Here is a 22,783-nt window from a genome sequence, read left to right as displayed (position 1 = left end):
ACTGACGAAAATTTCATTTCAATGTTGTTAAGCCTAACAGAAATATTTTAAGATTTTATTGAGATTGTTTATTATTTCTCCACTAAATCAATCTCCGATCCCAACATATATCGTGAGATTTACGATGACTTATACTCAATATGACATCATTATCCTAAGTTCGAGACGAAAATCAAGTTCAAGATCCAATTATAACAAACTTTTTCCAACAAAAAAAATTGTAAAATTTTATTTTATCTAATATTGAAGTATTTAATTGCCTGGAGAAGTATATAAATTTTTTTTTTTTTTTTTTTTATGTTCATGTGTATGATGTACCTTTTCACTGCTGAAATATTTTATAGACTTTGAGAAGCATTTGAACTTTAAGTAGGAATCCGCCACATTCTTTTTGTGAATAGATACACTTAAATGTGTCATAAAGCATCATACATATCTCCAAGTAAAGTTAGTCGAGGGATTGCTTGTCTGTGCTTGTAAAAATTCTAGAAAATTAAGAATTTCAAATGATCACAAACAAGTTATCGGTAAGCAAAAGTAATAAACAATAATATTAAATAAATACATATAAATAAATGGGAAACTAACACTATTATTATTTCCAACATTATTAACTTGACGTAAATAGATAATTATTCCCAACACAACACATGAACTTCAATACATGGAATGCAACATATTTTAAACACACTTGATATCATTAGCACCTCGCCCTTCAATGCCAAGATCGATTACTTAATAATGCAACACGACTGAATCATATCGGAAAACAGCGTCGCCTGAACTATTAGACGACACGGTATTAATAAACGTAACACCTCTCGCCAACTTGAAAGCACCAGTACCACCAACTATAGATATTTGACGTAACTTGGTGAGATACGCATTGTGACCAACGAAACTAAGTGTACTGGAATTATACACCCCATATGTGAAAACAATAGTTAACGTCATGTGGAGACTAGTATCCTCCAACGAGGCTAAAGCAATGATCCCTTGTGCCTGACCAATTATCTTGGATCCGGGCTCTGGTCCGATTGTCACCGGATCATCTATCACCGAAACAAGACCGAAAAGGGTAGGCGAACCGAAGGTCGAGTTTGCTCTAGCCACCACCACATTTGTTGGAGTTGGCGTGCTGAAAACATCCCGAACGTAGAACTGGAGTCGGGTGATATTTTCCGTCACCGAATATCGGGTTTTGAACAGCTTTTCGAGGGAGTCGGGGCTGGTTGGAATGCCATAGGAGATGCCCACAATAGTTGCTAGGAAGAGAAGTGTTAGAACTATGGGATTCCTCTCCATATTAATATCTCAGTTTTCGCCTCAATAAATGACTGATTCAATGAAAATTTAAGGATTTCTCCATGTTTCTATAGAGGGACCATGCGTCTACAACAATCTATGTAAAGCGTCCAAGCAAACTATAGATTAAGACATTAAATCTGGATGTTCGATCAACTAAAGGGTGTCCTTGGAATATGTCTTCTAAGTTTCATCACTAATTTTTTATAGGAAAATTAACAATACTTTTTTTTAATAATAACTTTGATTACAAGCGTCACAGATTTGCCAGTATTTCAAAACATTAATTGATCATAAGAGATACAAAATGGTATATTCAAAGACCCATTGAGCGGTGTTCGAGTTGTATGCGTAGGTGTCACAAATAGAATATCCACGAGCCATACGAAAAACTTCTGCACCACCAACTGGCAACTCATGGTGTTTGCACAGTGTCGATTTCCTTCCAAAAATACTAAGGCCACAGCCATGAGGACTCATGCATGTCCGCGAATGTAACAATCCCTTGTGATGGACCCAGTTTATTCGAAGTGGGTTCGGGGACGGATGTTATAAGATCGTCGATAACTGCAACTTGGCCGAAAGAAAAGGAACCCTTGGGTGATGGTGGCGTTCGGGCCACCTGACTCATCTTGTACATAGAAATGAAGTTTTATACGGAAACTTTCAATTTCTTTCCCTTGAAAAACATTTGGAAGCCATGATTCTTAGTTATGGTCATCGTGTCTCCCTTTGACGCTGACTGTAATTATGACGCACAATGGAAAAAGCATCAAAATTACGTTTTTGGCCATTTCTTGGAGAAGAATTTTAGTATCTTGAATCGAAAACTTTTTTTTTTTTTTTTGTAGGATTCATGCTGCCCTAGCTCGAGATTACAGATATTGGGGCAGTGAGAGACATGTTCGGTAAACAAAGTTGTGAAATCAAAGTTCATAATCAGCTATATATTACAATCAGTATTACATTAATTTGTTGTGGATAATTGAGGGTTTGGAAATTAAATGTTCTTAATTTGACAGTAATATCAAATACATATATATTTGGACTTGAATGAGAATTTAAAAGTTATATATTTCAATTTCTATTTATTGATTTCAATTAACTATAGAAGTAACTACGTATTCAATTGATTTTATCCCAAAAAAGGAAAGAAAAAACATTGCAAACCAAAGGTAAACTTTGCTCTAGCCACACCATTATATTTGTTGAAGTTGGCGTAGTACTGTTATATTGTGTAATTAAGATATTACTATCAAATTGAGATTATACATTGCTTTGATTTGCAATGTATAACCCATTAAATATGGATATATTATGTGAGTTTATATGATAAACCTTAGTTTTATATTACGTTTACGTTTTTTTTAATATAAAAAAAATCAAATTTTCTTATAGTGATAAAAACTCTGATAGCCCAATACAATTTATTAATGAAATCGATGGATATCAACAAAAAAAAATATGGTTATTAATTACCAAGTTTCATCATTATATTTTTCTAAAGAGATTAAAAATTCTCTTTTGTTATCATAATGTTGCTTACACTTTTGAAATGTCTAATAAATTAAATTGAATCCTTGCTTCGAGCATGTGTTTCACGCATTACGTGTTTGTTAATTTAATGGATTTTGATATATTTTAATATTAAAAAATTATAGGGTGTCTCTGTGTCTCTCCCCTCGCCCTCACTCTCAGGTCTCACATAAATTAAATGCAGCTTTAACAATATATAATAACATAAAATTATAAAAACAATTTGGATCTTCACTATCACAAAATATAGTTCTAAACAACATAATACTTAGGTTCAAGTCGTGTTTAACGTAATATGATCGGTAAAATATGGTTAGTCAAATGAGTCTTTTCAGACACGATATAATTATTTTTCCTGAAAAAATATGTTCACTAATTGACACAAATGTTGTATATCTTGAAAACAAAGAGCATCGTATATANAAGACTGATTCAAAGATGTAAGGAGAGTTGGTCTTTGATATTTTACATTTATTATTTATTCTGATTTAGTCAATAAAAGTAGTGTTTCAATAAAATCTCTAGTTGTTGAGATAAAATGAAATGAGGAAATAGTTTTGTTCTCAAGCAAAATATTCTTCATTATCTTGCCATTGTTCTTCTGTCATTCATTTCCAAATACTCTTGTTTTCTTTATTTCCACAACACTTATATATATATAATTATATATATATAAGGAGAATTACAAGAACTTAGTGCTTAATTCTCAACATGCATGGTCACACCAAATGATCATGTCACTGATTTGCCAGCATTTCAACACTTAAATTTAACTGATCCACAAGAGTTACATAGACGGTATACTGGTAGACTCCATACTTAGAGCTCAAGTCGAAAGAGTAGGTGTCGGAAATACAGTATCCACGAGCCATTCGAAAAATTCCCGTACCACCAACAACCGGCAACTCATGGTATTTGCCCGAATTTGATTTCCTTCCCAAAATGCTGAGCGTGCTCCCCTTGTATTCACCTGCAGTGAAAACAAAGTTCCAATTCATGGACCATGCGAACTCATGCATGTCTGCCATAGTAATGAGCCCTTGTGCTCGACCCAGTACATTTGAAGTGGGTTCAGGCCCGGATGTTATCAACTCATCGATAACTGCAACCTGGCCAAAATACGTGGGAGAACCATTTGTGATGGTGGATCGCGCCACCTCCCAGACGGTGGCGTTTGGGCCATCTAGCACATCTTGGACATAGAAATGAAGTTTGTGTACCCTTCCATTCCCTCGGCAAACATTTTGGAGCCATGGTTCTTCATTGTTGTTATTGCTCCCGTTGGCGCTGGCTACGACGAACCATGAGTAAAACATTAATAATATAACAATTTTGGCCATTTTTTTGGAGAAAAAACTTAGTATCTCGAGTTGAAGAGTTGGGGGATTCATGCTGCTTGCCCGGGATTATATAGAGGGGCAGTGAGATAGTTAGCTATGCCCTTGGTCCTTGACTTATCCTATTCTACGGTTGGGAGGACTCGAACTCGTGTCGTATACGAAGCAAGCAGGGTGAGACATGAGAGCTAATTTTCGGTCTCCCTTAATTTATTAATTTGGAGCTAATAATTGAGTGATATGTAATCCACTCTTTAAAAATTAAATTTCATATTCATGTGATGTGACTTAAATCCATTATTTATTTTTGGGAAAACTTATTTCTCTTGCGTTAAGATTTATTCTTTTATAAAGGGACGTATAAATCGTAACGAAGAAGATAAAACTGGGGACATGCATGACATTAACCTTATCATTTTCAATATTAACTTGCATAAATCGTAACGATGAAGAATCGAGGAGCCATATCTATATACTATGGTAGTATTTACAAGAGCTTAATTTAGATATTTTCAAGTTTCTCGTCAATGAAATGTTTAAAAATTGTATGTAAAAGTCGAAAAACATTCAAAATAAATTATCGCGAACACTAAATATGCTCAACAAAACATTTACACTATATATACCTTTGAAAACATGAAATCAAATGCCAGAATTATAACTTCAAGACATGAAATGTAACTACAACATTTTGGATCATTTTAATGATAAAAAAAAAACGACATCAATTATTTGAAGTTTGAGACGACGTTGTATTCATAAAAGTAACAAACACCACGCCGACAAGAAAACGGCCATCCGACCAACTATATATATAAAATTTTTGACAAAACTAATTGTCGAGGAACGCATTGTGACAGAAAAAACAAGCGTACTACTTCGTGTGTGTGTGTGTGTGTATATATACATATATATATATAGTTTTGTTATACTGTCTATCAACCGTGTCTATTTATGTGCCCACCAATAAAATGACTCTCATCTATTGATCTGAATATCTTACCTGGCGTATGAAAAAATATTACTGGGTCGATCATCCACGAGACCATCTAACAAACAATATTCTTAAATTTTAATTGTAAACATACACCATACCCATATTAGGTAAAATATATCTACATCTAGATTTGTGTGTGTGTGTGTGTGTGTCTATTTATTAAACATGTGAAAAGTAGGTAGATCAAAGACGTACTAAATATAATCGGCGCCTGCGCTGCAACGATGGACTGCCTCCAATTATTATGAGCTTTATTTTGTAAACTGCGCCTTGGATTCCAGGTGATGGCACGGATCCGGAGTTGCATTTCAGATTGCTAGATTTATCAGGATTAATCCACCCGGCTCAAAAAAATTAACTCATAAAAATAATTAGGACAAAAAAAATTATTGGCAATTGAAATATATGCACAAGTACAAAATTGTAATTGTGGTTTGCTAAGATCAATTTCCATAGATCAAAATAGTTGAATCCGGTTCCGGTCCAAAACTGTAGACTTACAGTTCAGTTCCCGGCCTCCATATCCTAAAAATAAGGAACTGGAACAGTGTAAATTCGTAAGGAATCTTGTAGCATACATTGACACTTCAAATTATGTGATTAAACTATTTGATATATGTAAAACAAATTAAATTCACACTAAACCAAAAGCAAAGAAATCGTTTTTAAATATCTTTCTTCAATACTAGATATCATGTTACAGGCAATAAATCAATTAAAGTTATTTTCGGAGAAAAAGACGATAAATCACATGTATCTGCTGGTTTCATTATGATAAACCTAACATTCAAAACTTTTCACCGATCACAATACAATACATTAAATCCTAATTAAATTCGAATGCCATTATCTTATAGAGGGCTCAGGTATCGATTATGGAGCCACAAACATGAGACACCATGTCTCCAAATCATTTGGACATTCACTTAACATTTTTCACAAATACTCACTATATATTCTCCATATCGCACTTTTCTCTGCGTGAATATCTGACTGAATTGAGCGTCGGAGTGACTACGTCGGAAAATCTTTTGACGCCCCACTAAAGTTCTTTGATTTTCAAATGTGTAAAACAATCAGGCCGAGATTCTTCTGCCGGGTTTCCAGCACTCTCATGAAATGCACGTAACACGACCTAGTAAATTATCAACCCATCTCAACCAATTCACCCGAACATATCATGCAAGTCCGTCTCGTTGTAAATAAAAACTTCAACGGACTATATTTTGGATTCTACATTTGAAAGTCATGGCTACATTGTTGGTAAGTTGGACCTTATAAAATGTACAGAAACTATGGCCCAACTCGCACGTTGTGACCCAACTCGTACATTGTGAGAGTGGACCGTGCCCGAAAATCTTGATTGGGAATATAGAAATAGCAAACTTTAATGATATAATTCGGTATAAATTGGATTTTGTTTATGCAAGTAGTTAAATTTGATTTTAATGCAATAACTTGGATTTTGATATTTTTAGAAATTTTTTTTCGTAGTAACAATGTCACATGTGACAGTACCATATTTGAAAAATGAACTGAAAATATAAATGAAACCAATTTACTGCACGAAGTCCTATTTTCAAATCAAAATTTTATCGTAGGCCAAACTTAATTTTATGAGCTGTCTATACGTGGACACAACATATTTTTTACGATTAAATTTTCTCAAATTCAACTTAATTCGTTAATAAACATGTTCCACGTGAATTACAATCAAAAAAAGAATTTAAGTTTTTCTCATCCAATTTTTAATTTTTTTTTAAAAAAAATATCAAAGCACGCTCTTTATTTGAACCATAAGCTAGCTTAATGCCTTAAACGCAAGGACGTTCACTGTCGTGTTCGCGGATGGAAAGTATAATGGCAGCGCACTTAGTTTTGTTGGTCACAGTTCTAGCCTTGATGCCGAGCTTGATCAAATATTTTAGCTGGTGTAACGAGTGTTATCATGCTGTCAAGAAGTGTTGTGTTTATTAATATCGTCTCGTCTGATAGTTGGGATGATATTGTTTTCGAGTATAATGTGTTTATATCATATTATTGATTGATCATGCAATTACATGACAGGCGGGGTGTTGAAGATCTCATCTGCTTATTCACATTTCATGTTTTGAAGAATTTAGTAGTTTGATTTCAAGTTTTCAATTGTATAGTGTGTTGTGTTGTCTCCGCTTCCTTGTAATAAATAGTGTGGTCAAAGTTCAAACTATGTGGTCGATTTGTGGTTACGTAATCACCATAACACAATAATAAAGTACTAAACATCTTTACATACAATTCAAATGTTTCTCTTTCTTCAAATATAAATATAAAAATTTCAAAAATAAAATTACATTTTTGGTACATATATTTGTCTTTTTACGATTTTAATTTTTTATATTATTAAATTTCAATTTTTTGTCACGTCCCGAAACAGAAACGTGGCGTCGACGTTGTTTAACAATTTAAAATCTTATAACAACAAATTACATAATATATCAAATAATCAAAAGTCAGTATTTTAGATAAATCAATAATCGTCTTTACAATGCAATTAAAACGAAATGCGAAAGCGTAAAACACGATAATATAACTAAAAGACAAAATAACAAAACTGGTCTTGAATTGGATTGGTTTCATCACCATCCCCAAAAATATTCTTGTTCTTTGTCTTCGATTTGTTCTTCGTTTTTATCAGGGATAAGAATGTAAGGGGTGAGTATTTGGAGAAATACTCAATAAATGAGGGTCGATCGTGCATAACAAATATAAAAGTTATAATTATACGAATACATTATCATAATTTCAATAATAAGCATGTTGAATCGAAGACGAACAAAATACAAACATAGCACTGAAAATCTCATTTTCACGATTTACTGATCAGTCCTCTATATGTTACTCCTCTGAGAGGTGAGGCCAAATGAACGATTATTATATCCCACCGCATCAGGGCCTAAACAAAACATATCAAATATCGGAATTTCCTTGTCATTTTTAATTCGAATCATTACAGTACATTTCAAATGTTCCAAACATGCTTTCAAATATTATAATTAATATCAAACAACAACTTGTTCAAGGATTTTCATAATAAATAAAAACGAATATATCATGACGATCGAATTTTCAAAGACTTACATAAATTATTATTTTATTTTAACAAAGTTATTAAGTCGACTTAAAAGAATTATAAGTGTGCAAATTTATATTTAATATATTTATCAAAAACACACTTAAAAGAAATATAAGTGTGTAAATTATATATAAATATTATTCGTCAAAAACACACTTAAAAAGAATTATAAGTGTGCTAAATTTTTAGATATTCAAAAGCCCACTTACATAAATATCAGTGTACAAATTTAATAGAAATGATATAAAAATAAAAAACCCACTTACGTTTCTCTTCTTTGGATTAAAACGTGAGTAACTTGCAGGAAGAATTCCTCTCGAACTCGTACAAAACTTGGTTACTGCAAATCCAAAGCACGTTGCTGGTTGAATGGATTTTGGATAGTGGCAACACTTGAGCAGGCTCAAAATTTGGGACAAAATGTGGGAAAGATGAAGGTAAACCGAAGCTCGAGAATAGCATTTGGGGAGCTCGAAAATGGACAGTTTCGTGCTTTGTTTTGGTGTGGTTTCCTTCAATTCTTGGGGGTATTTATAGGTTAGAAAAAGAAGGGATTACACATATTTTTCAGCCATGTTTATGACCTCTTCAATGGCCTTAAATACCATTAAAAAAGAATGTTAATGACTGATCATGAGCTGTTCAAATTCAGCTTTGAAAAGGCACTTGAGGGTTACGAGATTCATGGCTTGAATGAGATTTCAATGCTTGGTTGAATCTGCATGTTTTTGAATTTTCAAATTTCATGGCTTGATATGGTAAGTTCCATCATGGCTTTGCATAGGTGAGTTAGGTCTTCACAGTTTTAGTTTCTTATTTTTGTGTTTTTGAAATTTTAGTCTTTTTTTTACTTGGTGCTTGAGTGTCATTAATGTAATATTAATGTGACCTCGATTAATACAATATCACGTCTGTATTTTGAATAAAAAAGAACTAAAATTATAAAAAAAATAATAAAAAATACATTGCCAACTAAATCAAGATAACGTGGATGATCGAAATGACATAATAACAAAATTATAGGACCACAAATAATTTTTTTTCCAATTTCAAATGCTTTTCATAGTCGATACAAATCTCAGCAGTACAGAGCCACATCATACGCGTGAGTATAAAATAATTTAAAATAATCTCAATGATTCTCTTTGGCAATCGTACATGACAAACAAAAAGGAAATCTCATATATAACCCTCAACAAATCGATGTATCGCATATGTAGGATATAATAAAAAAGATAATCCAAATTGAACTGCAAATGTTCGGATCAACCGCAAGCATTAAATCTGCAGGTAGCATTGAAGCTGGTTCCTGAATTTGCCCTCATGAAGCGCAAAGCAGTAAGGAGAACTTGTTGAGTCGATCCCATTAGCGCCCAGTTCATGTGTTGGATTACAGCAAATGGCTGATATGGGAAGGCTATACTGTTGTATGAGTTCAAAAGTGCGGTTGTTCCTTCCCTTAGGAGGGTTCTGTACGGGTCGCCTCTTCCACTCATGCCTTGCCATAAGGTAATGTCCGTGCCGTATTTATGGGCCGCGAAAGGGCCAAAGACGATGGCTACTTTGGTGTCCGGGCTCAACACCTTCCAATAGCAGCTATGCTCTGGCATCATCCACTGTCTGCAAGAAGTATCATACAATGTGAGAAGATTTAGAGAAAATTGCAGAATTTGTCTAATTGTCAACTTTAGTCGGGTAAGTTGATTTATTTTGTAATTTAGTCATTTCTTCCGAAGAGGGAGTGCAGACGTGATTGGTCCGGCGTCACACCAATAATCGACAAAAAAAAAGGACTGAAATTGCAAAAGTAGCAAGGTTATCGGACTAAGTCTGAAGTTAGACTAGTTAAAAAACCAAAACAATACTAGACCAAGCCACAGGACCAATTATGCTATGTTCCCAAACACGCACTGTCTGGTTTTGCAAGATGTGTGCTAATCTATTGTTTGTCAATGATCGAAGCTCAAAAGCTTGAAATGTCGGGGAAATGGTTTGTGGTGTAGCTAGTTAGATGTATGGTTAACAACATATCTTGATCAAGAAATTCCAAAATTTTTATGTTAATGTAAAATTAAACTTACTGATATGAACATGCTGAAGCTTCAAAGAATGGTGTCGGAGGCATAGGAGGAAATCGAGGCAACGGTGGCTGATGAGGTGCCGGTGGAGGCATTACGGGTGGAGGCTTCACAGGTGCTACCGGCACTGTGGGCGTGGGGGATTTTGGGCAGAAGGACATAGGCTCAGCAGGCTGGGCTAGCAATGGATCCACAGTATACATTTCCATATCAAACATGTTGAACAACAATCTTAGGCTCCCAGCCGGACCAGCTGCTACCCCACAGTCACTTGAGCCTTCCCCACCGCTCGAAACTTGCGCATAACAACCTCTCAAATCTGGGGTCCCATCAAACTTCATCGCATAACTTCCCACCCAATTTGTTGTTTCTTCTCTCCATGCTGTGTATTGGCCGCCACTGCCTGGACAGGCCAATGTCACGTTCATTCCTGCACCCAAGAACTACTACTTTTACACGCTGCACATACATAACTTCCATTGAAGACAGCCTGACTCAGAATAAGTATGCATAAAACCTTGTAAGTCTCAAAATTTACCGGATAAGGGGTAATCGTAGAGAGATATCTGGCCATCTCTGCACTGATCGCAGAACACAGTTCCCGTAACCATTGTAACTCCATATACTCGATCAATGGATGCTGCTGCAAAAACAAGAAGAAACCCTGTCAAGAAAATCTTCCCTGACCAATCCATGGATTCCGAGGAGCTGTGAATTAAGCAGTAAACAAAAGGGAGTCTGCAGAACCTTAAGAAGTGAAGCTTGAGAAAGAGAAATCTTGGTGTGAACGAGTAGAAAAAAAGAAAGATAGATGGAGAAGTACTTATTATAATCGGCGCCTGTGCTGCAACGCTCAACTACCTCCATTTATTACGAGCTTTGTCACTTGTGGTACGGAGCTGCATTTAAGGTTGCTGACATTAAGGGAAAGAGTTACAGTAGAAACGAACAAGTGTCGGTGTTAGATTTGTTAAGGAAAATGAATACGCGACGGAAGGATATGGAGTGGAGTTACTTCATTGTTGTCCATCTATGCTGCTGTCTGCTCTATGAATGAATCTTTGATAAGAAAATTTCTTCAGAAATGTGGACAATAAAGATGTGAACAATATTCCCATTTATTCCAAGTTTGTTCTAATTGATTATAATTATATACTTCGCTACAACAAAGTTATCATATTTTAGACTAACATAGTAAGCAAATATCTTTTATTAAACATAATTTTTGTCAAATTTAAAAAAGTTTCCGAAAAAAATTTGTTATAAAAAAATATTTACTAATATTAATACATTCATCTATCACACCAAATATTAAAAACAAATAAGATATAAATGCATAATTAAATGTGAAATCTTTTAAATTTTTTATTAAAATATTTTTTATTTTTTTATTAATAACAATTACATTCAATCAAAATTAAAAAATCAATTCAACGACAAATTTTATACATTATTTTTTATATCAATAACAATTTCTACTAACCAAAACTAATAAATAAATCAATTCAACAACAAATATTGTTATCATGATTTAACTGTTATCAAATGATAAAAAAAATTCATACCATATTTTTTATAATAATATTTAAAAGACAAGATGCTTTGATCATGACTCTTTGCTGTCAGTCCCTCGCTTTTCGGGTATTTTGTGACACTTCCAGTTGACAGAGCAACTGGAGGGTTGCGACTTAAATTTCTAGCTCTTTCACCCACAAACGAGTAGAAACATATTTGATGGGTCGCTTATTGTGTGATCAAATATATGCCCAAGTTTCATTAGGCCATAGCCTCAGCATGCATCATTAATTTTCATTTGACCAATACATCCAACAAATTGTGACTTGACTTGAGGAATATAGAATGATGCCAATTTGTTCATTATATTTTGCTAAAAGGACTAAGGTTTATGTAATTATCTATACCATAGCATCCCATATTTAAAACTTTATTATTATTCAATAAATCAAAAACGACAGAGAGGAATGCAATCCCCAAATTAAAACCCTAAATCTAACTGAGTTGACCACAGTCCACAACCACCACAGGCTTGGAGGTCTTCCCACCACCAGATCCCACCTTCTCCACGGCCTTCACGACGTCTAATCCCTCTACCACCTGCCCAAACACCACGTGCTTACCGTCCAGCCACTCAGTCTTCTCGGTGCAGATGAAGAACTGGGATCCATTGGTACCCGGACCCGCGTTCGCCATTGATAAAATTCCAGGCCCAGTGTGTTTCTTCACGAAATTCTCGTCGGCGAATTTGGCGCCGTAGATCGATTCCCCGCCGGTGCCGTTCCCGGCGGTGAAATCTCCACCCTGGCACATGAACCCGGGGATAACGCGGTGGAAAGCGGATCCTTTGTAGTGGAGAGGCTTTCCGGATCTTCCGACGCCTTTCTCACCGGTGCAGAGAGCTCGGAAGTTCTCAGCAGTCTTCGGGACGACATCCGCGTAGAGCTCCATCACGATCCGGCCTGCAGGCTGGCCACCGACTGCCATATCGAAAAACACCCTAGGATTCACCATTTCTTCTGTACTGTTGAACTGATCACTGGTTTTTCTCTCACTCGAAATTAAAGGTCAAGCGGTGAGGTATGGTATTATATTGTGGAATAGGTATAATCGCCGCCGTTGAACGTGGACGCGTTGCGTAATCTCGAGACATGTGGTTATTGGAAAGACGCGTGGTGAGTGGAGTTAAAAAAAGTAATCATAGTTTGCTTTGAATAGCGACACGTTTCCATATTTTACCATGGTTGAATTTGGTCATACGCACGTTATTTATTTGGGGAGAGAGTGACTAGGTAAAACATGATATAATTAGATTAAAATAAAATAATAAACACTTCAGAGATAATATAGATTAACCCGAATGTCAAACTAACCAAACAGAGTAGAATATAAAGAAGCTTTTAAAATTTGAATTTAGTTTGGATCAATAATAATTGTGCTCGAATAAAAATTTGAGTTTGACTTTGTCTAGTCAAATATATTTATTTCTCTATCAATTTCGATCAATGAAAAAATATTAATTTATATTAAAAATATTATTTTACACTTCGAATATGTACTAGGTCGATCCGTAGGAAACCAAAAGTTCATCAGAGATAGATACATTCAAATTTTGTAATCTATAATTAGATACTTAAGTTGTTTTTGGATTGACGATTTTATATCAATAATCTATAATTACTTACTTAAATTGTATTTGGATTGACGATTTACTTATACAAGACACCGAGAAATGGATAAGTAACTCCAGAAGTTGAAAAGGCCCATTTTATTGGGCTTAGTTCCACCATACTTAAAATGGATCCAAAGGTGATCCCCAGTTGGTCCTTGAAAAATATTTCTACCAATGGGAACACAGAAGTATGCGTCGAAACATNAAAAAAAAAAAAAAAAAAAAAAAAAAAAAAAAAAAAAAAAAACGAATGCGATTCTCTCACTTTTAAGGAACGAATCTTAAAACATATTTATTTGTAACAAAATTACGAATGGGCAAGTTTGTTTGTTTGTTTTTTTTTTTTAACGAGGAGAAACCATACACTGATAAAATCTTGGGGGGAAAAAACACTTTCAATAATGGGTCGGTCGACTTGGAATATTGTGTTTAGTGACAAAGATGAGACTTAAAGATCCTAGTGGTATTGGATTTGAATCTCATCGATTATGTATGATGTTTAGTTACATTTAAATAAAATCTTTTCTCCTTCACACACACACACACACACACACACACATATATATATATATATAAATGTTATTTGTTTATATATATATAAATGTTATTTGTTTATTTGCTAATGACAATTAAATCTTGAAGATTATCCTATTTTCCAAAACAAGCGGCTATTTCATACGTGTGTATATATATGTGGTGATACCCGTGGAAGAGCCATATATATGTGTGTGTGTGTGTGTATATATATATAGATTCTTCCTAGGCTTGCATCTCTCAGCTTGTTTCAATTTGGGCTCAAAATCAATTTGGGCCGTAACGAAATTTACTCTCCTTGATAGACGGAGGTAGATGAAAAAGGCATTACTAACGAAATTCGGTCGGAATGAAATTGAAATGGACATTCGAATTCAAGTAAATCGAAATTCAGCTTAAATTCGAAATGCAAGAGGTGGTGGGAGAGTAAGTGGGAGGAGCAATGTACTACTTTGTAATGAAATGGAGAAAATTTAGTTGTACCTGTCATCTTCTATCTTCTTAGAGAGGAAAAGTTACTTGTAGAAAGAGAGAATATACATACGTATATTATTACACGCTTGTAATCAATCACATGGAGCGTTCGCCAGAGGGATGTTGGTGATCTGCACCGGAAGAAAAACACTTGCTAATTTGAGCCGCTTGTCTCTGGGAAAATATTTCGGGTAATGAATGCTTTTTGAAAATTTTGTTTTTAATTCTGATTTTTTATTTATTTGTTCTTGACGCTGTTTATTTGTTCTGATTTTGAATGCGCGTATGTATTTGGTATTCTGGGTTCAATTATATTATTTGATCTGTTTAAATCAAGATCGATATTGTGTTCAGTGATTAATGGCTTGTTGATTCGACGATGTTCAGGTTGACTGAACTGAATTGTATTGAAACCCTGACTAGCTAAGATTGTGTGGAAACTGAAGAAATGAGTGGTAACGAGGAAGTTAACAGTGATATGAGAATACTTCAATCATCGTTCAGAACATCACCGTCTTCACTTCCAAAACAACAGAATCCCTTTTTAATGAATCAACAACAAGACGTACCTCTGTTAAGCATGCCACAAGTTCATGGTCAAATTCGACAATTATCCCCGAATTTAGGCGTCGAAGATAGTGGTAAAAGGACTGGCATCCCACCCTCTTATCCCCAAATTCCACCTATCTCACCTTATTCGCAGATCCCGGTGATCCGCTCTGGAAATCAGCAAATTGGTATGCAAAATTTTAGTAATAGCCCAGGGCCATCACATACTAGATCTTTGTCTCAACCCTCGTTCTTTGCACTCGATTCCTTGCCAACTTTTAGCCCGTCACCTTATCATCGGGAATCTCCTTCAAATCCGGTTTCTGAGAAAGCGTTGGTGGACGTGTCTATGGAGGACAAGGATGGTGGTGGGAATCTGCATTCGTTGCTGCCTCCCTCTGCTTTCATGAGGCTTGGGGATGGTATTCCTCTTCGTAAGGCTCATAGACGTTCCAATAGTGATATCCCTTTTGGATTTTCGTCTATAATGCAGTCTTCTCCTCCGCTAATTCCACTGAGGAGTCCTGGTGTTTTGGATACGTTTGTTTCTCGGCCTTTGCCGTTGGTTAAAAGAGAATCGAGCTGGGAGAAACGAGGTGAGAGCAGTGCAGAAGGGATGGGGGAGAGAAAGTCGGAAGGGGGAGTTGTTGATGATTTGTTCTCTGCTTATATGAATTTGGACAACATCAATGCTTTCAATTCTTCGGGTACTGATGAGAAACTCGGAAATGAGAATCGGGATGATTTGGATGGTCGAGCCAGTGGTAGCAAGACGAACGGAGGTGACAACAGTGATAATGAAGCGACTAGTAGTGTAAACGATAGTGCAAACAACATGACAAGAGCCGGAGTGTCTCAGAAGAGGGAGGGGGTCAAAAGAAATGCTGGGGGAGATATTGCTCCAACCACTCGACACTATAGGAGTTTCTCTATGGATAGTTTCATGGGTAAGATTGACTTTGCTGATGAATCAACTAAAATTCCCCCATCTCCTGGGACACATCATGGTCAACTCTCGCCTACTAATTCTCTGGATGCAAATTCAAATTCATTTAGCTTGGAGTTCGGCAATGGTGAGTTTAGTGGTGCTGAATTGAAAAAGATAATGGCGAATGAAAAACTAGCTGAAATTGCATTAAGTGATCCAAAACGGGCCAAAAGGTAATTTGTCCTTCCTTTTCGGTCTTGTTCCTCTTGAAATCGACGAATTTTATAAGCCGTGTTATGAGTAGAATGTTCTTGTTTTAGGATTTTAGCTAATCGCCAGTCTGCTGCTCGGTCAAAAGAACGGAAGACAAGATATATTGCGGAGTTGGAACACAAGGTCCAAACCTTACAGACAGAAGCAACCACATTGTCCGCCCAACTTACTTTACTTCAGGTGAGAGATTGATTAGATTTTTTCATTTTTCTCAAGATTTTTAGGTGTGAAATTTTTTCTTGATCACGGGTTTCTGCTTTCTTTCAGCGGGATTCTGCCGGTCTGACCAACCAGAACAATGAGCTGAAACTTCGGCTGCAGGCCATAGAACAACAGGCCCAACTCCGAGATGGTAAGTTATGATTTAAATTTTTTAGTTTTTCTAGCTGCATTTTATGGAGACTCAGTTTTTTTCTTTCTTCCTCTTCTTTTTTAATAATTTATAGGAAAATGCTATAGACATTCTGAACCATTACCGTAGCAATAATTAATGTCCTTTGCATCTTAAATAGTTGGTCAGGGATGGGGTGCAATTCTAGTGAAAATTTATATCACATCTCCTGAAATGATACATATTTATTGTTTATAATCGTGTATTTTAAACAATCTGCGCCTCCATAAACTCAGGTGCATTGCCACTGTTATTAATCAAGTACCGAATTCAGAATTGGGATATTTGTGGTAAACTAACTGCCTTCGACTGTGAATGATGTATTGATGTGAAGTACCCTTAAATTCCTTTTCTCAATGGAATACCACAAGAGCATTTCGCATATTGCATACACATTAAACCCTTGAAGAATTAATGATGCTCCAAAAAAAAACTTGCTAAATAGGGAGCAAGACATAAGAGAGAACATGGAATTCTTGCTAAATAATATATTAATCTCTATCAGAAACATATTCTCATATCCGACTCCACACAAATGGGTATGTGAAAGGTTGTGGGTCACATGAACCTTACTTATAGGGTCACATGAACCTTACTTATAAAATCCAACAATTACTATTCAGTGACTTCAGTCATCACATCTAAATTTGACAATCTTTACCCTCTTGAATTTCACTTACTTTTGGTTTCTTACGACAGCACTAAACGAAGCTCTGACAGCTGAAGTGCAACATCTGAAAATCGCCACTTCTGAACTTAGTGACGATGCCACCAAATTTCAGCAGCTTTCCATCAATCCCCAGATGTTCGAGTTCCGTCAGCAGCCAACTCAATTAAATGTGCATCAGTTGCAGCAGCAGCAATTGAATGGCAGTTCATCTTTAGATAAATCATAAATGAATCGAAGCAATAGGTTCCTATGGTGACTCAATGACAATACGATTGTCTACCTGTTCTTTTAAATCTTTTTTTCACCAAATCTAGCGGTTTTTGCTACATTGCATTCGTTTTTTAGAAATTTGCACCTGCAGTGCAACACATGGAGGCGTGGAGTCCAAAAAATCCTACTGCTCGCCCATTTTCACCACATATAGGTTAGCTTACAGACAAATTATAATATAATGAAGCGTCAGATTTATGCTCTAGGAACAATGCTGTGTCTGTAGAATTTGTTCATCGGATGAATGTTTTAATTTGTATTTATGTTAATTATTTTTTGGGTTCAACATTGTAGTGACATTTCTTTCTTTTTTCCTTGTTCTTAGTTGGGCGATGCCGGTTGAGGATACTCGATGCTAAAGAAACTGAACTTCGTTTTCGTCAAGGTTATGCATGTGATGTCTGTATATAACTTCATTATGTTTTCATGAAACCTTTGCAGCTTTTATATTCCTGGGTATACGATTCTTTTGTGAGTTCTAATATGAAAGGCATCATAGATTCAGAAATGTCATTTTGATAACAAATCCAATATGAAAGAAAGAAATAAAAATTTGAAGTTCCAATTTTGTGATCTTTTGACTTTACTTTTTCTAATATGCTGCTAATGCATATACAAGTAATTATTGTACGATAGGATATATGATACTATATTATATAATATGGACTTTAATGTAATGAAATACTTTTCCGCATAAATTTAAAAATAGCATTTCAAAAAATAAAAAGAAAAATTAAAGAGAGCGATCGTAAAGATTTGGTCTTTGTTAAAGATTGGCATTGTAAATTGTTATATTAAACAGAAATTCCAGCAACGTTACAAGTAACACGGAGTATTTGAGACGATGAAATAATAAATGAGGCATCTTTTTAGCACTTTCATATGTGAATCCAACGTTGCTTTGTGCTAAAAAAATCAGAAAATGGAACAAACACAGATACAGAACATGGTATGCAATTTTTTTTTGGTTTTATGAAAACTTTGGTTATCTTCAATGACGACGCTAGTACGGTGGGATGCAAATAACATTCACAGGTCGGATGCTTTCAAGTGTTGTTGCTGTCCATCTATCAAATTCATCTGCCTTCTCAGCCTTGCAATGTGTGCTTGCACCTATGTGTTCAGATAGCCAGGCAACAGTAAGCGAGCATAAGATGAAAGATGATACTAAAACAAAGAGCGTACCATCACGAAGTTCCATTCCACTTTATAAAGATTGGGCTAATATAGCAGCAAACAAGTTTGAAATACATCGCAAGTTCATCAAATCCAGCACATAGGGTAATCGAAAAACAGAACAAACAAGTCACTGGCAGCTCAAATTCTGTCTCCTAACAATTTACATCTACATTTTATAAGATTATTGTCATCGACACTATGGTTTTACAGAGTTCTTTCTTTACTTCTTTTAATCTTCTTCGTGCAGTGGGAAGAGCGATCAATATCATATCATTACTTACCTGCTGGCGAGCTGCAGCGAGTTTTAATAGCTCATCAGCCTCAGAGAAATTGGTAAACCATTGGTTCAGGGGATGATCTTTGGTGTCACCTCTCTTCCCATCACCATGTTCCTCCATAGGCACTATAAAAACCAGATGAATCAATATCATTCCAATGTGTCATGAATAACGAACATAGTAAATTCAATTAAGAAAAAGAGACCAGGAGGCATTGTAAAGTCAGCAGGCAGTCTAGGCACAACAAGTGCAGGATGATTTTGCGCCCGAACAAAGAACGCCTCTGTAGGCTCTGAGAAAACAATTTCATCATAGGCTTCCACAACAACAGGCTTCTTAATGGACAGGGGGCCAGACTCGTCCTCTGGATACAACTTCAAATGGTGAAACCTACACAAACAAGATACGACACCTCCATTTTTGTAAAACGGTGCGACTGTTGTCTTTATTCCTAGATTGTTCTATACAAGTTACTTTTTGAAACAAACACAACCTCAACCTTACACATACACAGAAGATAACATTATAACAAGTTGAGTGGCTCACAAGTGCAATGGTTTCTCACTGACATCACTGTGGAAGAAAAGGGTCATGGCAATTTCGAATTCACCCCATCCAGACTCGGATAACTCAAAAGGAGGATTCTCGATAATCCTTGTGGGATTATTAAAGCTCGAATGCAATTGAAATACCACACGCTTTACCACCACTCCCAGATCCTCATTCGTCGCCCCACGGACATATATTGTCCATTTATGTGATTGGTGCCTGATCAAGGAAAAGAAGAGCGATAAATGGAAAACTACTCGACAATTATATCAAACACTTTGAACACTCGCATTACTATGATCTAACAAATTATTTTTAAATACAAGTGAAAGAAATCAAATTAATACTCACTCGGTCGCCTTCTTGCCAAGCCAAACCGCAATGTTACCATAAACAATGGGAAGACAGATTTCTGAATCTTTAAGCTTCTTAACCAAGCTCTATACGATTCGCAACAACCACACAAAGTATTTTAAAATTAGCAAAATTCATTAATCATACAAAAAAGGTCTTTTGGTAAAGTCAAAAAGATTTCCTTTCAAACATTGCACCAATTCCTAACAACATAATAATCGCAAGTTAAAGAAAATATCTTACTTTTTTCTCACAGTCTTCCGATGATTTAGCCATTTTTGAGCTCTGCGATTTTAGAAGCGGGTCAGTTATATCCGGCTGATCTGCACCTTGGCTCTGAGACATTACGACAAACAGTCGATCGTTAAATTACCCGAAACTCGAAATGTAACTAGGGTTTCAATTGGATCATAGCGGGGTATCAATATCCCCTGCGGGAAGACCTACAATCAAATTTTCTAGTGACCAGTGAGCGCAATGGAGAAGACATTACCCTGTATAGGCACGTGTCTTTCGTTGATTGGGAAACAATTTAAATATTTAAAAGTAAAGAGTTATTAAGATTTTTGAGTAATTTATAAAAAAATAATATTCAAAATTGATTATTAAAAACTCTATATTTAATATAGATATATTCAAATTTTCATTAAATTTTTAATATTCATTAATATATAAATATTAAAAATAAATTATCAAATTTTCGTTTGCTTCGAGTTAAGAGTGTCTCAGCATTTCTGCCATGTACGTTTTGAAGTGGTATAGATGAATAACTAGGAAGAATATAAAAAGAAAGAATCTGCTAAAAGTTCTATAGAAGCAAGTGAAAGGTGCATCTGTTAAAGACTTGTTGGACGAGGCCTTATAGGTGTATATATGTGTAGAGATGAACATGCTAATGCCATATTAGTTACAGATCTTGATTGAGGTGGTGAATTTTAAGGAACATAGCACATGAGGAACCACATGGAATGCCGTAGATAATCGACAGCAGATTAAAAACAAGAAAACCCAACCGTCTATGATTTTTTGGTACTACACTGATACCCTGGTAAGAACCCGGGTCATTGATGACCCGAGATATTAAATGGATTCCCAAATTAGGGTCAATTGGCAGGATGGATTCTTCTGAAGCCGGGCCGGTGCAAGCCCGGGCTCTACTCCCCGGGCAACCAGACGCCCGAGCTCTTGTATAAATCTCCAGGGAGGAATTCTACCTGGGAACCTCGAAAAGCGTGATGCACTTGAGTATATTGATATGGACAATATTATCTGTCAGAGCAACTTGACTTTGGCGTGTCATATAAGTCATCAGGAGGTATGGACGGCCGACTTGACATATTTAGTAGGTAGGCACGGGAAACAAGGTACATACCCCATTTTCTCCTATAAATAGCATGTATCCTTCTCATTTACTGATTCTGAAATCTTTGAACTCTTAAGCATTATACATATTTTCTCCCAAATATTGCTTGTGTTCATCTTCAACCTGCTGACTTAAGCATCGGAGTGGCCACGCCGGACACCCCTCCGGCGCCCATTCACGAGTTTCTTTCATTGTTTGCAGGTGCTATTGAAGCCATTACCTTCACTCAAATTCCCTAAAAACTATAAATTATTGATTTGACCCGTTGGAGCTCCTTACCCGGCTCATCCATTTCAACGAAGTCACATCATTGGCGCCGTCTGTGGGAAACTTGAGATTAAGGCGTTGATATGGCTCATACTCGAAGAACTAACCAAGAAAATTCCCGGGCTCATGGGGATAATGCGCGTACTTCGGGGCAAGGTGAGGGTGTTCCTCCCACGGGACCCAATCTTATTACCATGACCCCGGAGGAGTTGGCAAGAATAATCTCCGAAGCGGTGGAGAAGGCTGTGGCCAGGAGAGAAACTTCTCGTCAAGTTACACCACTCGGAGATGTGCAAATCAATGAGCAGGAGCAAGAGCAAGAGTTGAGGGAGGAGGAAGTGAGAGGAGAGGATGAGGAGTCTAGTGCTGGATCCAAATCACCTACCGTGGCTGAGGAGTTGTTGGAGTTAAGACAAAAAATGAAAGTTCTGGAAGGGCAGTTGGAGAGTCGTAGCATTTCTCGAGCTACTGCTAAGGGTTGCCCATTTATCGATATCATTGTCCGGGAACCTCTTCCCGAGAACTTCAAATCCGCAAAAGTAAAAGATTACGATGGCAATGCGGATCCTGAGGAGCACCTAGCCCGGTTTGAAAACATGGCCATGTTACACTGTTACACAGATCGAATCAAGTGTAAAGTGTTCCTCACCACTTTGGTGGACTCAGCTCAATTGTGGTTTGAGGGACTGTCCCCTCAGAGTATTAATTCATTTAAAGACTTCCAGAAGGTGTTCCTACACCACTTCAGTAGCAGCAAGAAATACAAGAAGACCGTTTTTAGTCTTTTTAAAGTCAAACAGAACCTGGATGAAAGTTTGAGGGCTTATATTAAAAGATTTAATAGAGTGGCTTTGGATGTACCTACTTGCGCTACTGAAACAAAAACTACGGCATTCACACAAGGCTTGAGGGAGGGTGAATTTTTCAAGTCGTTGACCAAAAAAGTGCCTGGGGATTTCGAAGACTTATTATCCCGGGCAGAAAAATACATCAACATGGAGGAAGCCCAGAAGCAGAAGAGGGAAGCTGTAAGCAAAGAAAGAGGAGACCGGGTAGCTAGGCCCGAGGAGAAAGGGCAGAGAAGGAATAATCCAGGACACTTTTCTCACCACGTGCCTCTTAAGATTACCCGGGACAGAGAGGTTCATG

General features: G+C 36.3%; 6 protein-coding genes across 6 annotated transcripts; 1 reads left to right on the top strand and 5 right to left on the bottom strand.

Annotated features, from left to right (window-relative positions):
• Positions 1–735: 735 nt before the first annotated feature.
• Positions 736–1,305, bottom strand: LOC140958778 (dirigent protein 21-like). Its single transcript, XM_073416345.1, has one exon. The coding sequence runs from the start codon at positions 1,303–1,305 to the stop codon at positions 736–738; it is 570 nt and encodes a 189-aa protein (XP_073272446.1).
• A 2,199-nt stretch (positions 1,306–3,504) lies between these two features.
• LOC140960519 (dirigent protein 22-like) lies at positions 3,505–4,236 on the bottom strand. The gene has a single exon (XM_073418817.1). The coding sequence runs from the start codon at positions 4,230–4,232 to the stop codon at positions 3,579–3,581; it is 654 nt and encodes a 217-aa protein (XP_073274918.1). The 5' UTR covers positions 4,233–4,236; the 3' UTR covers positions 3,505–3,578.
• A 5,160-nt stretch (positions 4,237–9,396) lies between these two features.
• On the bottom strand, positions 9,397–11,186 carry LOC140959200 (uncharacterized). Its single transcript, XM_073417038.1, has 3 exons — positions 10,907–11,186; positions 10,372–10,798; positions 9,397–9,910 (listed from the first exon to the last, which is right to left on the bottom strand). The coding sequence occupies exons 1-3, from the start codon at positions 11,061–11,063 to the stop codon at positions 9,556–9,558; spliced, it is 939 nt and encodes a 312-aa protein (XP_073273139.1). The 5' UTR covers positions 11,064–11,186; the 3' UTR covers positions 9,397–9,555.
• Positions 11,187–12,222: 1,036 nt separating this feature from the next.
• On the bottom strand, positions 12,223–12,964 carry LOC140959201 (peptidyl-prolyl cis-trans isomerase 1). The gene has a single exon (XM_073417039.1). It carries the CDS (start codon positions 12,895–12,897, stop codon positions 12,379–12,381), a length of 519 nt encoding a protein of 172 aa, XP_073273140.1. The 5' UTR covers positions 12,898–12,964; the 3' UTR covers positions 12,223–12,378.
• A 1,516-nt stretch (positions 12,965–14,480) lies between these two features.
• LOC140958823 (bZIP transcription factor 29-like) lies at positions 14,481–18,063 on the top strand. The gene is made up of 5 exons (XM_073416390.1): positions 14,481–14,754; positions 14,951–16,273; positions 16,361–16,493; positions 16,581–16,665; positions 17,404–18,063. Exons 2-5 carry the CDS (start codon positions 15,012–15,014, stop codon positions 17,598–17,600), a joined length of 1,677 nt encoding a protein of 558 aa, XP_073272491.1. The 5' UTR covers positions 14,481–14,754; positions 14,951–15,011; the 3' UTR covers positions 17,601–18,063.
• LOC140958824 (transcription initiation factor TFIID subunit 14b-like) lies at positions 17,978–20,498 on the bottom strand. The gene is made up of 6 exons (XM_073416391.1): positions 20,248–20,498; positions 20,002–20,090; positions 19,648–19,869; positions 19,307–19,491; positions 19,105–19,226; positions 17,978–18,757 (listed from the first exon to the last, which is right to left on the bottom strand). The coding sequence occupies exons 1-6, from the start codon at positions 20,347–20,349 to the stop codon at positions 18,674–18,676; spliced, it is 804 nt and encodes a 267-aa protein (XP_073272492.1). The 5' UTR covers positions 20,350–20,498; the 3' UTR covers positions 17,978–18,673.
• Positions 20,499–22,783: the final 2,285 nt, after the last annotated feature.

This window comes from Primulina huaijiensis, chromosome 15 (assembly GCF_012295235.1).
Source record: "Primulina huaijiensis isolate GDHJ02 chromosome 15, ASM1229523v2, whole genome shotgun sequence".
Classification (NCBI taxonomy): Eukaryota; Viridiplantae; Streptophyta; class Magnoliopsida; order Lamiales; family Gesneriaceae; genus Primulina; species Primulina huaijiensis.
Note: the sequence above shows the minus strand (reverse complement) of the source record. Positions and strands in the feature narration are given on the sequence as shown.

Bases quoted from the DNA above. Each gene is read 5' to 3' on its own strand.
- LOC140959200 (XM_073417038.1), bottom strand. From the start codon at position 11,063: ATGGATTGGTCAGGGAAGATTTTCTTGACAGGGTTTCTTCTTGTTTTT. The intron at 10,799-10,906 runs GTAAATTTTGAG...TCTTGGGTGCAG, and splicing joins CTACGATTACCCCTTATCCG to GAATGAACGTGACATTGGCC. The intron at 9,911-10,371 runs GTAAGTTTAATT...TACTTCTTGCAG, and splicing joins GCTTCAGCATGTTCATATCA to ACAGTGGATGATGCCAGAGC.
- LOC140958823 (XM_073416390.1), top strand. From the start codon at position 15,012: ATGAGTGGTAACGAGGAAGTTAACAGTGATATGAGAATACTTCAATCA. The intron at 16,494-16,580 runs GTGAGAGATTGA...GCTTTCTTTCAG, and splicing joins CCCAACTTACTTTACTTCAG to CGGGATTCTGCCGGTCTGAC. The intron at 16,666-17,403 runs GTAAGTTATGAT...TTCTTACGACAG, and splicing joins ACAGGCCCAACTCCGAGATG to CACTAAACGAAGCTCTGACA.
- LOC140960519 (XM_073418817.1), bottom strand. From the start codon at position 4,232: ATGAATCCCCCAACTCTTCAACTCGAGATACTAAGTTTTTTCTCCAAA.
- LOC140959201 (XM_073417039.1), bottom strand. From the start codon at position 12,897: ATGGTGAATCCTAGGGTGTTTTTCGATATGGCAGTCGGTGGCCAGCCT.
- LOC140958824 (XM_073416391.1), bottom strand. From the start codon at position 20,349: ATGTCTCAGAGCCAAGGTGCAGATCAGCCGGATATAACTGACCCGCTT. The intron at 19,870-20,001 runs GTGAGTATTAAT...TTCCTTGATCAG, and splicing joins CTTGGCAAGAAGGCGACCGA to GCACCAATCACATAAATGGA. The intron at 19,227-19,306 runs GTCTCTTTTTCT...TGGTTTTTATAG, and splicing joins TGACTTTACAATGCCTCCTG to TGCCTATGGAGGAACATGGT.
- LOC140958778 (XM_073416345.1), bottom strand. From the start codon at position 1,305: ATGGAGAGGAATCCCATAGTTCTAACACTTCTCTTCCTAGCAACTATT.